Raw genomic sequence first — 18,479 nt, 5'->3', positions numbered from 1 at the left:
TGTCAAATATGCAAGGGGAAACACCTCGAGGCATTACATGAGGTGAATCTACGATCAGTCACCACCAAATCAGCTAAAGGGCAGGAGACGGAGCCAGAGAGTAAGTCGTCAACAGATGTGCTCTATCTGGATAGACGTGCTGGCTGCAACCAAGTTCTCCTAAAAATCAGTAAGGTACTGTTAAGGAATGGTGAGCATATTTTGGAGACGTTTGCAATACTAGATGATGGATCTGAGAGAACGATCCTACTTCAGGAGGCCACTCAGAAGCTGCAGTTACAAGGGACTCCAGAGAGCTTGACCCTGCGTACCATCAGACAAGGCCTGAGAACAATGCATGGCTCCTCAGTGTCAATAAAGGTCTCCCCTGTGGGTCAGCCAGCCAAGTCACTTGTTATTGAGAAGGCCTTTACAGCTGCTGATCTGGGTTTGGCTGAACATTCCTACCCAGTTAACGTACTTCAGCGAAGTGCGTTAACTGGGTCGATTTTTGTCACTAGATCCCGGAGGGAATAACAAGCGATGAATCTTTTGAAGGCGAAAACGGCTAGGGTAGATGTGGATGGTGTGCACAGATACGCCACCCCACTCCTGCGTGTGAATAACAGTAATAGAGTCTCCGCAACAGTATTACATAAAAAAAATAAAATAAAATTGTATTACATCATTTGCACTCAGTACAAAGAAGAGACGCTAGGTGGCAGCATGAAGTCACTAAGTTGACTAAGTCAATAAACATGTAAGGTTGTGGCACTCTGACAAATTGTCGTATCTTATTAGTTCATTTTGGATATTTGACAGTTTGAGCCCACAACTAGGAAACTACATAAGAACTGAGTAAAAGCAGCATGTCTTTGGAGTGCTCTCTCACAGCAGTAAAAACAGTACGTTTTTTATATTATGTGACATACATGTATTTCTTTTAGCCTTGATCTATGGAGTAAGTCTTGAGTCATGAACCTCATAATGTTTGTATCCTGGTCTGGACCAAACTGATAATACATGTTAGAATTCAATAAAAGGTCAAGTTGGACAGAAGCAGCAGGGTGTTTATTTCTGTTGGTATAGCTTAACCAAGTCAGCATTCATGTTACACAGAGACATACTGGGAAGCTACAGTACAGAAGCCTTGCGATATTAGTGACTGGAATAAACAACGATGAGGCAGAGAACTAAAACAAGTTCAAACATTAACAGAAAAAAAGATTTATGGCACTCATTTTTAGTTTATACTCAGAATAATATTGCTTTTAAAACAACCGCTAACCATCATCGTTGTTTTATCATGTTATGTTTTCATTGCATTTAAATATCAAATATACTCCTTTACTTATGTATTTAGATTATTGCTAACATCAAACATACCTAAGATAGATATACATACATACATATATATATATATATATATATATATATATATATATATATATATATATATATATATAAAAATAATACCTACATTAATTGTTCAAAAGTACAAATTTTAAAGAAAATAACAGTCCAGGTAGTTTTGGATATACTGGGGACAGGGAAGACTTCAGGACAGGACATGCACAAGGATTTGACAAGAGGGAAAGGATAGGGGGTTGGATTTAAGCAAGGTCTCCTATTGCACAAGAGGAGCTGTCACTCATACATCCATCACACATGCATTCTTCATTTGTATTCATGACTTTAGGTTCACTTCTTTATTCATAGTTTGTCTTAAAAGTAGACTACACTACTCCAATCCATAAATACACATTACACTTACACTTTACATGCCAAAAGAGATGCTTCACTGGAACAGTCATTCACAGTGCAGATTCACTTCCCTCCCAGAGGATAACAGACAGATACAGTGATTACATTAGGCACACAGACACAGACTGGACAATAATGGTAGTCACAGAGACACAAACTACATGCTCATTTGCAATGAGAAGGCAGTCAAAGTCAAAAGTCCCATTTTGCAATAATAATATAAATAAATGTTTCCTAGCGAAGTCTTGAAAGACATTTTTTTTTATTTGAAAGTACTTGATCATAGCTTGAAAGCACAAGTATGAATAATTATTTTGGATTATTTAGTGTTCACACCATATGAAGCTTGCTCACAAGAAAAGACTTATGCACATAGTATATGGACCTTGATCCCACCAAAGAATTTGTGAAGACCATAACTATAAATTTAATAAACTTGTGCACTGGTTGTTACTGAGTGTGCAGGATATATGGATGTTGTACACACAGGACCTGTAAAATTATTGTGTTCCCACAAAATGACTTCAGCATACAACATATGGATCTTGTACAAAGAAAATACTTGGCATAGTGAATTATCATGATCCCAATGACACTGTACACAACATATTGATGTTATCTACACAAGATAATGTGCAAACAACATCAGTAAAATATCTAAAATATCTTGTGTGCAGTGCATATGGCTCAGGCCAAAGTATTAGTACAGTAGGAGAGCTACTTAATGCCACTCAGGGTCTCGAAATGGAAAAAATTGAGTATTTTGTTCAATGTTTTGCACAATTAAAGCATTTTTCCTTTTTTCAGTTTTTTGATTCTTGTACAATAAAAATGTTCACTATTAATCCATAACAATATAGAAACAACAAAATGTCTGCCCACACAAATACAAGTCCTACCTTTAGGTTTTAAAGCTGAAATCTTTACCCAGTTGTTTGTAAAAATAGCTCAGTTTAGCTCTGGATGTTATGAAACCAAAACCTGAGTAAGAAAAGATTCTTATGATTATACAAACTGGTAAGGACACGGTAATTTCTGTCATTCTGAGTATTTGCTTTTCAACTATATACTGCATTATAACAATTTTTACATTGTTAGTGCCATAGTGTAGGCTGTAACACACATATATAGGTTTACTATGGGCAGGAGATATGTAATGATGATATATATCTTTCCACTACATCCTCACCTTGCCTTCTGCTTTGACCATCTACCCTCTCTGCTCCTCCTCATCCATTGCTTCTCCGTGCCTCGTCGCTCTGCCTTTTCACCTCCATTTTCCGTCCATCTATGTTCTGTTGGCTGGCGGGCCAAGCTGAGCTAGTGTGTTGTCACATTATCCTGCCACTGAGTGAATTACTCTGTCTCCATTAGACTAACAAGAAAGCGGTAGGACAGAGTGAAATGGGAGAACGCCCAAGATACAGCAGTGGGCTGGGGGGGGGGGGGGATTTGAAAGCATAAAAGGTGGGACTGAAGGATGAAAGGAAGGAGGATGGTGGGTGGAGGTTGAATAGGGATGAAGATGACAGTCAGAGCAGTCAGAAGGATTACAGAGAATGAAGAACAGGCAGAAGGCAAGGCAGGGGCCTGGGCAACAGGGCACTGATGGAGGAAGACGAACCAGTACAAGTGGAGAGAAGAAAGAAGATAGATGAGGAATATAAGACAGACGGATAGAATAGATATGAGAAGAAAAGAGGAAACTGTGAGCAGTTGGTGTAAATGAATATAAAGGAGAGGAAATATGCAGAGGCTGTTTGTGAGCAGTGATAAATAAGAGGTGGAAGGAAATAAAATAAACTGAAAAGACAAATGACAGCATAAACAGATAAAGCATTGCAGGTGGAATGAACAGAGGCAGGGGAGTGCCTCACTCTTACACACAGAAATGTGTGAAATACATCACAGCTGTACATAAGTGGATGACACATACACAAATTTTAAAAGACAATACAGTCAAGTGTGCACACACGAACATAAATGTTCTCTATAGTAATGTTGCCTAAGCTGGACTTGTAAGATTTTATTAAAGTCATGATAAAAGATTTTAGAAAATCTAAATGTTTTCAGTATTTCATATGTTAACTGTCCACTTTAGTTAAAGAGAACATGCAATCTCCACATAGAAAGGCCCTCAGGGTCAAACAGGATTCAAATCTATAACTTTCTTGCTGTGCGGTGACAGTGCTAACCACCACACCATTTCTGACTGAGGCTTTAAGATTAATAGAACTTTTCTATTCAATTTAAAGTGAACATTTGTAATGTAATATAAATCAGGCACCAATTAGTTGGGCTAAAAGTCTCTCCCTTTACAGTAGAAATTTAGGATTTAATATACAAACCTATATGTCACATCAAACAAGGGTAAAGTGATTTTCTCAATAATGGGGAAAATGTACAGAGTTTGATGTTTCCATGGAGTATTTTCTCCAAAAAAAAAGGCTTGGGTATAACCCAACTTATGGCTTCACTGCGTGAAAAACTCAAAGTGAAGCAGAACACGACAGGAAATAGTGGTCACAATAGAAGTGGTGAACAAGAACAAGAAAAAGAGCTTTAACAGAAACATGAGACAGAAATAGTATTGGTGAATCTAAACCCCCGCCCCCCAAAAAAACTGATATGCTGGAAGGTATCTTCTGAAACCAAAAGTGGAGCTTATGACATCAAAACATGACCAGTGAGCCAACAGTGAAAGTAAACCAGCAGTAGTGCAGTGTTGAGATCCAAGTGGTGGTATTCAAGCCACACACAGACGGACACACATACCCGAGGTAATGACATATCTTTTACATTTCTAATATTCCTCCATGCTAATTACAAGTACCTGCTGTAGCCCATAATTTCCACAGACACACATAATACACATAAAATAATACACAAATAAATAGTATAAATAATATAAAGATTAACAGTGCCATGTAATCAAACAAAACATAACAAAAATTAGATTTTAGATAGATAAAATTAGATTTTACTGTAGGGCTCTGAAGGAAAATGGCCATAACTTGTAATTTCCCCCCTGTCCCTAGGCCTTCTCTCATCTCTCAGAGGTCAGTGCAACGCTCCTGCTTGCTGTAGTGGTCAAACTGGCTCTTCCAGTGCATCATGTAGGAGGACCAGCGGTGGAACTCTACTTTCCACTGACGCTCTGCCTCATCTATGTTATCTGACAGAAAAAAGTCACAGTGCAAAGGGAGGTTAAACGTTTTACCACAGGCCTGGTTGCTGTAGGGCTTTACCCTAATATTATCCTGATGATGTCTCAATCATGATGGACAACAAATGCAAAACAATCAGATCCTCCAGGTTTACACATACAAAAGTTATTTCACACTAACTTCTCTGTTTTTATTCACTAAATGCTTCTGCTTTATAGTTATGTTAAACTACTACCAATTAAACTCAACACACCTGCAGATGCTTAAAATTGAAAAATAAAAACCTCTTTAGAGCAAAAAGCATAATCTTCTCCATTTTTCTTAGGCTTTTAATTTGCTCATCATTAAACTATGTTAAACTTTATCCACTAAATGTTCACAGCTATTTTTCCTTCATTAAAAGTAGTAGCTGATGTTTCCTCCTAATATAAAATACAATCCACTGATATGACTTTTAGATCATCATAGATACACAAATACACAGCAAAATACCACAACTTTTAAAGTAGCATATTTACAGTGAAACATAGCATTATACAGAGTGTGGAATACTAGAGGAGAGTTGTGCAACAGTTGTTTATACACCTCAGTGTATGTAAGAAGTTACAAAACAAACATCTCTGCAAATTGCCTTTCCCTCATTCCAATTAGCTTTTTCCCTTGGGCTTTATTTGATTGAGACTGAACTATTATTAATTTTATGATAAGAATCTTTTAGGAACATCTAAGGTGCGGTGACTGTGCCTTAAGTTTAACTTGATGGACAGTATTTAAAAATAGTGATTACCAGTGATATTGAGGAGACGGGGCAGAAATCGGTTCCAGAAAGCACACATCTGGTTCCTTAAACCTTTGTGGACCTTCAGTGGTTCAGTGTTGAGTCCGACATGTTTCTGTTCACTGACAGTGAACAAAGGCCATCGCTTTCTGCTATCCACTAGACCGTCATGGTTCACATTGGGATTTCTAATAGGGGATGACAATAGAGGGATAAAAAATAAATAGAACAAGTAAGGATATTACAATTAAAAACTATATCAAACTGAGCAGAAATTGATTTTCGCTATTGTCTACACTTAGATGTGGATTTCTATAAACGTATAACTGACAACTTCATCTTTTCTGTAGTAAAGCAACCTAATCATGATGGATTTGTCTGTCCTCTCTGGTATGCTTTACTCTTTCTGCTGGTCATTAGTTAATAAATTAATAAGTGCTTAGCAGATTAACTCCAGTCTTACCCAGTTCGTGCAAAGTTTGCCCAGTATTTCATCATACGTCGGCTTAGTTTCTCCTCCTCTAGGGTGTAGTTGAGCCTTTTCTCTAGCGGCAGGCCAAAGACAAACTCAATCTCATAGCCATGGATGACACCCATCCACTCTGGCCAGGCCAGGTTGGATGCTCGGTGGTCGAACAGGTAGAGATAGACCCCTCCTTGACAAGCACAAAAATAAAAAGAGTTTGTGGTATATCAGGCATCATAGGATAAGTTGGAAGAACTTGGGTATCTATTATAGTTAGGAAAATATTAAAATTATGAAATATTAAAATTACCACATATTTTTAAGGAGTTTTAGATATACATTTAGTTTTCACTATTAAAAGTGTGTACACGATGTCAGTAGTTCAAATCTGGCTGAAGGTCCTGTCCTCTTTGTCTCCCCGTTTCCTGTCTGCCTCTCTGCAACACACTACATAAGAATGGCAAAAAACTTAACTGTGGGACCTTACATACAGATGTGTGCCTTTCCAAATCATGCCCAATCAACTGAATTTACCACGTGGTCTCCAATCAAGTTGTAAAAACATCTCAATTTTGAGTGTCATGGCAAAGGCTGAGAATACATGTGATTTATTTCATTTTTTATTTTCACCTACCTTTAGATACCTTTCAGCTTCTGACTGGCAGAGTACACCTGATTCAGGTAATCAGCAGTGATAGTAGGGATAGTTGGAAAACAAACAGGGCAGTGGCCCTCACTGCCTAGCCCTGATTTAAACCATCAACATGTCTTGCAGACTTCAGCTTGACTAGACTGGTATAAAACATCCTGCCCCTAATTTAATCAGACCTGGCCAATAAATCTATTGTAACCGGCCACGTACGTCAGGCTTTTAAGGTTGCAGTAATCAAACCATTACTCAAAAAGCCCAGTTTTTGTCCAGGAGTCTTCGCTAACTATGGAAAAATATCCAACCTACCCTAAGTGTGGAATAGGCAATGGAAAACAATAGTGTCTTTTAACTTTTGTTATGTTATAAAGTCACCTACAGTATGTATGTAGACATACATACATGTATACATATTACTATACCACATAATACATTTTGTGACATTTTTGTATTGTATTTGGATACATTGTCCCATCCCTAGATTTCATGCATCTCCAGATGTCAGACATAGGAAGCTGGAGTCAAATATGCCAGCTGAGGACCATGGTACTCCTGATTTTGCCAATCTGTATGTGTCTGAAGTTTCTCAGTCATCCAGGTGATGCTATCTAGAAGGTGACTCATGGCAACTCAACTTCTTGTTGAGTCAAAATGTTTCACCACTCAAAGTGATTTCTTCAGCCTGAGGGAAGCTTGTTAGAGATCTCAAATTTATTCTCTAGGTTGGATTCACTTCACACCTAGCCAGAATACACTTGGTATCAGGAAAATTGAAATGAGCACGGATGAGTGTTGTTTGGATTTAATGGTCAATTCTTGTGATCCACAAACTGGGTGTACAGTGTGTCCTTCCTGAATGAAATCTTGGGAATGGATGATAGGGCCGCTTCTCCTGTGCTGGGCCATCCTCCTGTTGAGTGGTTGTTAGGTTGCTGCAATGTAGACCTCTCAGCCTTCTTCACTAAACTGGACCTCATACACTTTATTGCTCATCTTTTGTTTTGGTGTGCAATATTTTGGGTGGACTAGTCTGTCTCAGTTTGTTAGTGCATCGGAAGTCAATTGGTATGTGGTGCTTCCCAAACACCCTTTTAAGCTTATCCAACTTCCCTCAAACTAAAAAAGCCACTTGTCCAAGTCTAGTAGCCATGACTCAGCATCTAGGCCACCCTGTACAGTAAAACCACAAACTACAGTGTTACCTGTCATAAATGGAACATACATACTCACAAATCTTACCTTGCAAGTTTCCTCCACTGTTAATGCTAGAGACAGATCCTCCCATGTTGGCCTTAAGGGCATGGTGTTGGGCATAGGAGCGAGCAAAGTGAGCCAGTGGACAGATGACATTGTGGTCACCAACTATGTCGTCCATGGCGTCACGGTTCTTCGCCCCATTATTCTCATCCATCCAGTCAGTATACTGCAGCACCACTGCCTCGAGGCCAATGTCATTAGCATGTGGTACACTCAGCTTGACACCTGGCAGAGTGAAGTTTAAAATTTTTAGGTAAACTTATTATTTTTGCGGTATAACTTTGACCATGATTTCATAAAATGGAATAGCATTTTATGGATTGGTTTAGTTCATCTGTATGATACTGGAAAAAAAGAACAGTAAAATACAAAATCAGATAAATTTGGCAAATTTGTTAATATGGTAACACAATTGCTGGATATTTACAAAAAGAGTGAAAAAGTGATATTCTTATTAATAGTAGTAGTAGTAGTAGTATTAAAGGGTACTTAATTTCACAACTTCATAATGCAAGTGCAAAATATCAGTAATCATTTCATACACAGAATCTACAAATCTGACAATCTGATAGGGGTCATTTGTTTTTCCTCTCTGACTACTCAACATTAAGAAAATGAAATTAATAACTTAAGTTTATGCAGTTATACATTCAGAAATTACCACATCAATGTCTGTTTTATGGTGACATTCTTTCCAGCTAAATGAGCTTCACCTTCCAGAAAGTCCTCTCTGGAGATAAGGCTCTCATTGTCTTTGCTGAACCCTGGTGCCCCATATAGCAGGAAGTAGGAGCCTTCATCCTGGTTGACCCCGAGGAGGATCTGAGTGTCTTTAAAGTTACCAGAGTTGAGCATGGCTTCTGGAGTGTCAGGCAAAACTTCACCATCCACAACAGGAACAAATGAAAACCGAAAGAGGGCTGACCATGGCAAGACCTGAGCAGACCAAAATGACAGACCCACATGGTGTTCATCTGAGTGACTTTGACATAACATGCTAATACATAACAGACAAAGGTCCCTATTTTCATGCAGGTCCAATGCTGGCATTAGTCCAAACATAGGCTTTATGCAATTTTCTTGTGCTAAAAGTCTATTTTCTGTACCTGATTTGCAATTTTCCTGCAACCAAAAGAGCTTGTTTACACTGGAAACACTGGGTATATTGGATGTATCTTAATTAAGTGGCATAATTCTGGTGGTCATTTTGGAACAAAATAGTGTTGGCAAAAAAAACCCTGCTCAGTAATAATATTATATATTAATAAATTAATTTAATATGAACTATTAAACTATACAATCTAAAGCAGAACACACCTTGTCCATGCTCTACAAATGTGTATTTTATAAAAGGTTATAGAGAGTTATATAGGTATAGAGACCAAGAAATAACACTGGAATATTTTAGTGTTCAAAAAACAATATGATATTTCCACATTATTCAGGTTATGGGTGGATTTGTCAACACTGCCAAAGATAAAACCTGATGATGTTGACAAAAGTTTTTTCCCCAGTGAAAAACAAAAAAATTTGTACACTGCAGCCATTTTGTTATTTCTTAGCTGCTGGCTGCCTAAATAAACTCACTAAAATGCCTCAATTCAATCTGCAATTTTTAACAAAATTATCATTATTTATAGAATGAGATTCGAGACAATAACAACTGAACAGAAATGAGGACACAAAGTAAAAGTATTTTTCGCTTTCAAGTCTAATAATTTTTAGATTCAATTTAAAATTTTTCAGTTTCAATTTTCCTTTTTTTCAATTTCCTTTTTTAAATTTCTCATTGATTATGATTTGATTCACCTCTGTCTTGTTTTGTGCACTCAGCTTATATACCCCTTGAGAGCCATAGACAAACCGCCAGGTTGTCTGTCCAAAATCACTCTGCCCGTCTTGAACCTCTTAGTTTGTTGGGAACTGTTTGTACCTCACTTCGTATGTTCTGTTTGCTTGGTTGTTAACTCACTACCTAAATCACTCACGAAGACTTTCTGTTGTAACCATGGACTGCCTTGTGTACCGCCTGTGAGTTAAGTAGTTTCTACTTCGTGTCTGTTAAAGTTTTTAGTTTCTCCTAGAAAACTCTGTTTATTATTCTGGATTTCCTCGCCATGTCTTGTATTCTGTTGTCTTAGGTTCAATTCAATTCAATTCAATTCAATTTTATTTGTATAGCGCCAAATCACAATACAAATCATCTCAAGGCACTTTACAAAAACTAAAACTAAAAACCCAACAATTCCCTTATGAGCAAGCACTTGGCGACAGTGGAGAGGAAAAAACTCCCTTTAACGGAAGAAAAAACCTCCAGCAGAATTGGGCTCATTTTGGGCGGCCATCTGCCTTGACCGGTTGGGGTGAGTGGATAGAGCAGAGGGAAAAGAACAGCAACAATAAACAACAAAGGTTGGTGGGACCAGTAACTGCACATCAGCGATATACAGCTCCAGGACCAGGGACACCTGCAGAAGGTACAGAGAGAACAGAGAGCGAGGGAGAGAGCACAAACTAGGGGAGAGAGAGAGCACAAGGTTAGTGACATTCAATGGTGGAATATACATGAGGTGGGAGGAGAGAAGAGAGGGGAGGGGAAGGGAAAGGGGGGGGTTAGGGTAGGGGAGCTCAGTGCACCAATGGTCCTCGGGCAGTCTAGGCCTATAGCAGCATAACTAAGGGATGGTTCAGGGTTGCCTGAAGCCAGCCCTAACTATACGCTTTGTCAAAGAGGAAGGTTTTAAGTCTAGCCTTAAAAGTATAGAGAGTGTCTGCCTCCTGAACCCAGGCTGGGAGCTGGTTCCATAGGAGAGGAGCTTGATAACTAAAGGCTCTGCCTCCCATTCTGCTTTTGGAAACTCTGGGAACCACAAGTAGACCTGCACTCTGAGAGCGAAGTGGTCTATTGGGATAATATGGTACTATGAGGTCTTTAAGGTATGAAGGAGCTTGATTATGAAGGGATTTGTATGTGAGAAGAAGGATTTTAAATTCTATTCTATATTTTACAGGGAGCCAATGAAGAGAAGCCAATATAGGAGAAATATGATCTCTCCTGCTAGTTCCTGTCAGGACTCTGGCTGCGGCATTCTGGATTAATTGGAGGCTTTTTATGGAGATACTAGAACATCCAGATAGTAATGAGTTACAGTAATCTAGCCTTGAGGTAACAAATGCATGGACTAGGTTCTTAGTCATGTACTCATGTGTTCTTGTCTCTGAATTAATCTGCCTCGTCTCTTAGTCCATGCTTCCCTATAGTCTGGTGCGTCTCCAATTGTGCGTGTGTCCCAGACTTCCCTGCCCTGTCCTGTAGTTCATGTTTCCCTGTAGTCCGGTGGGTCCCCTAGTGTGTGTGCGGCCTGGACTTTCATGCCTTGTTTTCCCGTAGTTCATGTTCCCCCCTAGGTCTGGTGCGACTCCTTATTTGTTGAGACCCGGCCCCCACGTCTTGTCTTGTTCCCTGAGGTCATGTTCCCCATGTCTCATTGTTACCTGTTTTGACCCAGTCTTGTCAAGCCATTGCCTCAGTTTTGTGTTCTGTTCCTGGATCTCTTCATGAATAAAGTTCTGTTTTCTGCACTTGAGTACCAGAATGGGCGTATTATTGGTCCCAAACCAGCCCAGAATCGTGCCAAACCTATGCTGCACATCAAAAGGTGGCGCATTTCTATGAAAACTAGACAACCAGTCATCATAGAATTATCAAACATTCCAATGGGAAAACATAGTCCACTCTAAGAACATAATATAAAAGGGAACCTCATTTGTTCAGGTTATCTTATTATTTAAAAAATGTAGTGTTCAGAAACCACAAACAGCACAGCACAGAGTCAGTGCAGATGACAATGGCCCTGATGAACTGCTGCATTGATAGACATTATATGATAACATAGATCTTGAGATATAGGACTGCATATTATTTTAAAAACATCCTCCACAATCCACATTCAAAAATGCTTTGCTATACCTTGGTTTCAGGTTTATTAGGAAAGATCTTTCTCAAAAGAACAAGGACAGCTTGTTTACCAAAACAGGGTTTTCAAACTGGAAACAAGCTTTGGATAGTTTACAAAAGGACAAGAAGAAGAAGAAGACGATGGACAAATAAAAAGAGAAATGCCAGCAGGACAGAAGTTGGAAAGTCAGAAAACATACCAACTAAGGACAGAAAAGGAGAAAGGACAGGATCCACAAACGTGAGCCAATTGACTGTGCCTTCACAGTATAAGTACCATAAAAGTCAACACTTATTTTTTTTATTTTTTATTTTTTAAACTACTCTGGCTTGGAATGAGATTTATATAGCAAAGTGACCTATATGTGTTAATTTACAGTGATTTTGCCGAGTAGTCACTAGTGTTGGATGGCACCCTTGACTCATGAAAATAATACTGTACCACAGAAAAGTAAAAACGATCATTTACATGCTAAACTGTACCTCATTATACTGCAGATTTTAAGCTGTAGGTGATAACGCATGCAGCTGAAACAAAGTGTGGAGTGACTGTCAGCATTCAGGCAACCCAAGAGAGGAGGACACGCCACTTCACCTTCTCGCTGATGTTGGCAGAGTTGTTTAACATTACTTGACATGGATGAATGAATTTGGTAATGCATTTCCACTTGTTTTTATGCCTAGCCTAGATTCTTTATAGGTTAATTTAGAATAGGTATAATTAGAATACATACACCAAAGTGACATATGTTTTTTTCTTCAACAAGGTTTTTACTAAAAGCAACTAAAATCGACAAAAAAAACAAAAAAAACATGTATGTGTATCTTTTGCTACAGTAAATCACCAGTAGTGAACTACTAAATAAATGTGAATTCATGTGAAATATTTTTACATGAAATTATTTTGTCATCACTACTAAGCAATGGAGTGCATAATTGTGAAGATAGGATGGATGGTGATACAGGTAGAGATCTTTTTTGCTGCTGCATTTTATCCACAGGCATGTCTGAGGAAAAGTGAAGACAAAAAAAGCTGGAGTTATTTTTGACCAGGACATGTCCTTTAACTCACACATAAAACAAATCTCTAGAACTGCCTTTTTTCACCTGCACAACATTGCCAAAAATCCTGTCTCAAAATGATGCAGAAAAACTAGTCCATGCATTTGTTACCTCAAGGCTAGATTACTGTAACTCATTACTATCTGGATGTCCCAGTATCTCCATAAAAAGCCTCCAGTTAATCCAGAATGCCGCAACCAGAGTCCTGACAGGAACTAGCAAGAGAGATCATATTTCTCCTATATTAGCTTCTCTTCATTGGCTCCGTGTAAAATACAGAATAGAATTTAAAATCCTTCTCCTCACATACAAATCCCTTCATGATCAAGCTCCTTCATATCAAGACCTCATAGTACCATATTATCCCAATAGACCACTTCAATATCAGAATGCAGGTCTACTTGTGGTTCCCAGAGTTTACAAAAGCAGAATGGGAGGCAGAGCCTTTAGCTATCAAGCTCCTCTCCTGTGGAACCAGCTCCCAGCCTGGGTTCAGGAGACAGACACTCTCTATACTTTTAAGGCTAGACTTAAAACCTTCCTCTTTGACAAAGCGTATAGTTAGGGCTGGATTCAGGCAACCCTGAACCATCCCTTAGTTATGCTGCTATAGGTCTAGACTGCCCGAGGACCCCCCCTTTCCCTTCCCCTCCCCTCTCTTCCTCTCCTCCCACCTCATGTATATTCCACCATTGAATGTCACTAACCTTGTGCTCTCTCTCTCCCTCCCCTCCCCTCCTCAAGCCTATTTCAAGCCTCAAAGTCTATTTCTTTTGATAATGGGAGTTTCTCCTCTCTACTGTTGCCTAGTGTTTGGAAAAGGGGGGATTTGTTGTGTTTTTCCTTTATAATTCTGTAAGGCCTGAACCCTACTGTGTATGTCTTTTATTTATAGTATATAAATAAAGAGAACTGAATTGAAATAAAGATGAATTGTGCTTCAGTGACTGGTAATGACTGAGCCTACATCACCTGCCACTCCTGGTCGATGAGCTCCTGTGGAGTTTTACTGCGCAGGCAGTCCACTAACTCTGTGTCATTGCCTCCATTGCAGCCAACCAGTTTGCCCAGCAATGTGGCCCGTCTGCGGGCTTCAGTAGGGCTAACCGAGGCCCAGGGGCAATTGGGAACACCACTCTGGAGGATGGCCCTGGTGAAGGTAGGCCAGCTTTCTGGAGACAAGAGATGGAATCCTACTGAAGCACCACCAGCACTCTCTCCAAAGATAGTCACCTGTTTAACAGATAAAAAGATCAAGGTCAAAATTTGCTTTCACATTATTCTTTGTTTGCAAAAAATACAATACTTTATATAAAACACAGAAATTTACCTGTTTGGGATTTCCACCAAAAAAATGGATATTATCTTGTACCCACTGCAGTGCCAACCTCTGGTCCAGCAATCCCACGTTGCCAGGAGCCTCAGAGGAGCCATGCAGAGCGAGGAAGCCAAAGGCACCAATTCGGTAGTTCATGGAAACCACAATGACCATCTCACTGTGAGCTAGGTAGCGACCATCGTACACGTCCAGAGAAGAAGAGCCACTATAGAACCCTGGAAATTTTAAATATCACTGTATAGTACTAAATATATAAATATGAAAATGTCCTTGCATGGGATAAAAGGTCAGTTTGTATCTGTTTGTGTATTTATAACTTTAAATTTGGCCAGCTCCCTAATATAATAGTTGGATTAAATAATGATTTGGGTTCTAAAACATACTGTACCATAACATATTACTTGCATAAAATAAATCTTGTGCTCCATAAATATCTGTTTCTTTTATATGCTTACTGCAAATTGCTGTGGTCAGTGGCCCAATTGCAATGATGGGGTTAATGGGCTTGTGTAATTCCATAACACATACAGTGGGTATGGAAAGTATTCAGACCCCTTTATATTTTTCACTCTTTGTGTCATTGCAGCCATTTGCCAAAATCAAAAAAGTTCATTTTATTTCTCATTAATGTACACTCAGCACCCCATCTTGACAGAAAAAAACAGAAATGTAGAAATTTTTGCAAATGTATTAAAAAAGAAAAACTGAAATATCACATGGTCATAAGTATTCAGACCCTTTGCAGTGACACTCATATTTAACTCACATGCTGTCCATTTCTTCTGATCCGCCTTGAGATGGTTCTGCTCCTTCATTGGAGTCCAGCTGTGTTTAATTAAACTGATTGGACTTGATTAGGAAAGGCACACACCTGTCTATATAAGACCTTACAGCTCACAGTGCATGTCAGAGCAAATGAGAATCATGAGGTCGAAGGAACCGCCCAAGGAGCTCAAAGACAGAATTGTGGCAAGGCACAGATCTGGCCAAGGTTACAAAAGAATTTCTGCAGCACTCAAGGTTCCTAAGAGCACAGTGGCCTCCATAATCCTCAAATGGAAAAAGTTTGGGACGACCAGAACTCTTCCTAGACCTGGCCGTCCAGCCAAACTGAGCAATCATGAGAGAAGAGCCTTGGTGAGAGAAGTAAAGAAGAACCCAAAGATCACTGTGGCTGAGCTCCAGAGATGCAGTAGGGAGATGGGAGAAAGTTCCACAAAGTCAACTATCACTGCAGTCCTCCACCAGTCGGGGCTTTATGGCAGAGTGGCCCGACAGAAGCCTCTCCTCAGTGCAAGACACATGAAAGCCCGCATAGAGTTTGCCAAAAAACACATGAAGGACTCCCAGACTATGAGAAATAAGATTCTCTGGTCTGATGAGACCAAGATTGAACTTTTTGGCGTTAATTCTAAGCGGTATGTGTGGAGAAAACCAGGCACTGCTCATCACCTGCCCAATACAATCCCGACAGTGAAACATGGTGGTGGGAGCATCATGTTGTGAGGGTGTTTTTCAGCTGCAGGGACAGGACGACTGGTTGCAATTGAAGGAAAGATGAATGCGGCCAAGTACAGAGATACCCCGGAAGAAAACCTCTTCCAGAGTGCTCAGGACCTCAGACTGGGCTGAAGGTTCACCTTTCAAGCAGGACAATGACCCTAAGCACACAGTTAAAATAACAAAGGAGTGGCTTCGGAACAACTCTGTGACCGTTCTTGACTGGCCCAGCCAGAGTCCTGACCTAAACCCAATTGAGCATCTCTGGAGAGACCTGAAAATGGCTGTCCACCAACGTTCACCATCCAACCTGACAGAACTGGAGAGGATCTGCAAGGAAGAATGGCAGAGGATCCCCAAATCCAGGTGTGAAAAACTTGTTGCATCATTCCCAAGAAGACTCATGGCTGTACTAGCTCAAAAGGGTGCTTCTACTCAATCCTGAGCACAGGGTCTGAATACTTATGACCATGTGATATTTCAGTTTTTCTTTTTTAATAAATTTGCAAAAATTTCTACATTTCTGTTTTTTTCTGTCAAGATGGGGTGCTGAGTGTACATTAATGAGAAATAAAATGAACTTTTTTGATTTTGGCAAATGGCTGCAATGACACAAAGAGTGAAAAATTTAAAGGGGTCTGAATACTTTCCATACCCACTGTATGATATATTGTTTATATATGGCCAAAAGAGTTAAAACAATCTACACATGCACCACGACTCCACTTAATGCAATGTTTTCACCGCACAAAGTACTACTTCCAAAATATCTAGTCAGAAAAGTGGAGGAGTAAATTATATTAAACAGATGCAGGCTAGAGAAAAACCATTTTAAATATTTTATGCTCCCTGCTGGAGTACAGGACACAACCTGGTAAATTTTGAATGCAACCACACATTACAGATCATATATTTCCCAGGTTCAAACAAGTTTGAATTTCAAATTAAAAAGTGGCTGCTATAATATGACCATTGTTACATTGTTATGTAGTGCTCATCTATGTACTTTTTTCTACCTACTGTGTTTTTTTAGCTGGATTATGAACACCAATTTTACAGTAGGTATTATTTTTGAATCTCTAATAAGGGGCCTTGTTTCTGTTGCTTGTTGTCTACTGCCAAGCCAATGCCCCAACTGGAAAAGTGACATCTATTTGTTTACATTCTGAACAATAATCAAGTACCTCCACCATAGATCCACACCATGACAGTCAGATTGTGAGGTCTGGGTGAGGAGGGCACCCAGACATTGAGGTACAGGCAGTCTTCGCTCATCTCCCTGTTTGGGTTCCACATCTCAATGCCCTGGAAGCCAGGGAATGACGTGTCCACAAACTGATAGCAGGCATTGGGGTAGGCACTGGCCTCATACACGCCTGTCCACGGACGCTTGGGGTCAGCACGACGGAAACGCCGCTTCCCAACTGGTGGTTCTGCAAAGGGGATGCCCAGGAAAGCGGTGACATAACTTCGGTCTGGTACTGGAAGGCGGATGCCACGGATTCGACCAGCACGTGTCTGAACAATAAGGTCTCCATCACTTTGAGAGGTGCAGGTAGAGATGTGAAGAGACAGGAGGAGGATTGGGGAGAGAAGGAGAAGACCAACGGTCTGCATTTTAGAGGAAAACAAAGTTTGTGTGGTTGGAGCTGTGGTTGTGATTCTTTCTGCCGTCAGGGAAGGCAGGACCTGCTGTGTTTCTTCTTAGTTCTACAGGCATCGAAAAAGAGAGCGAGAGAGAGAGAGAGAGAGAGAGAGAGAGAGAAATATAATTACACAAAGGAGAGTGATGGAGAACAGACTGAAAGTCAGGTCAGGGAGAAATCAGATGAAGAATGGGATGACAGAGCAGAGGAAGTAGGAAATCTGGAACTGTCATCAATGCAGACTGAAAAGGTCAACACTCAAGCAATACTTGCAGTACATAGCACAACTTTGTTGCTAAACCAAAGCTTGCCTGTAGGCTTTGTCATGGTCAGAGTAAAACAGATAAATATCATTGAAATGGCAACGATGTGAGGAAACAAAAATTACCAAAGACAACCAATCCTATATCTGTATATGTCAGCCAACAAGGTATATGCACTGGCATGTATAATATATAAATTCTCTCTTTCTGTCCCTGGGTGAATATCAAGTTTTATGGTCTTATTTGTTTCATCCATTATCTATACCTGCTTATTCCTAACCAGGGTCATGGGGATCTGCTGGAGCCTATCCCAGCTCTCTTTGGGTGAAAGACAGGGGTACAGTCTGGACCACCAGGGCACAGGTCACCTGTCCATCACAGGGCCACATATAGAGAAAAACAACCTCAGACACTCACACTCACTCCTATGGGCAATTTAGAGTCACCAGTTAACCTGATATACATATTTTTGGACTGTGGGAGGAAACCGGAGTACCTATGCAAGCACAAGGAGAACATGCAAACTCCACACATGAAAGGTCCCTGATGAGTTGCGAACCTGGGGCCTTCTTGCTGTGAGGTAACAGTGCTAACCACTCAGCCAACCTTATTTATTTCAGTTTAAATATTTTGCTCATATGATTGCAAGTA

General features: G+C 39.8%; 1 protein-coding gene across 3 annotated transcripts in view; it reads right to left on the bottom strand.

Moving 5' to 3' along the window:
• Positions 1-1,464: 1,464 nt before the first annotated feature.
• Positions 1,465-18,479, bottom strand: part of ache (acetylcholinesterase (Yt blood group)) — a 38,572-nt gene continuing 21,557 nt past the window's right edge. For all 3 annotated transcript variants that reach the window (XM_026298890.1, XM_026298889.1, XM_026298891.1), the window contains 8 exons: positions 17,104-17,629; positions 14,411-14,634; positions 14,053-14,313; positions 8,774-8,996; positions 8,043-8,285; positions 6,152-6,344; positions 5,698-5,876; positions 1,465-4,918 (listed from right to left, as the gene is read on the bottom strand). In XM_026298890.1, the coding sequence (XP_026154675.1) occupies positions 4,797-4,918; positions 5,698-5,876; positions 6,152-6,344; positions 8,043-8,285; positions 8,774-8,996; positions 14,053-14,313; positions 14,411-14,634; positions 17,104-17,536 (1,878 nt within the window). In that variant the 5' untranslated portion in view covers positions 17,537-17,629 and the 3' untranslated portion in view covers positions 1,465-4,796. The remainder of the gene's footprint in view (positions 4,919-5,697; positions 5,877-6,151; positions 6,345-8,042; positions 8,286-8,773; positions 8,997-14,052; positions 14,314-14,410; positions 14,635-17,103; positions 17,630-18,479) is intronic.

The sequence above is a fragment of the Mastacembelus armatus genome, chromosome 18, assembly GCF_900324485.2.
Source record: "Mastacembelus armatus chromosome 18, fMasArm1.2, whole genome shotgun sequence".
NCBI classification, from domain to species: Eukaryota; Metazoa; Chordata; class Actinopteri; order Synbranchiformes; family Mastacembelidae; genus Mastacembelus; species Mastacembelus armatus.
This window is presented reverse-complemented; position numbering and strand designations above follow the sequence as displayed.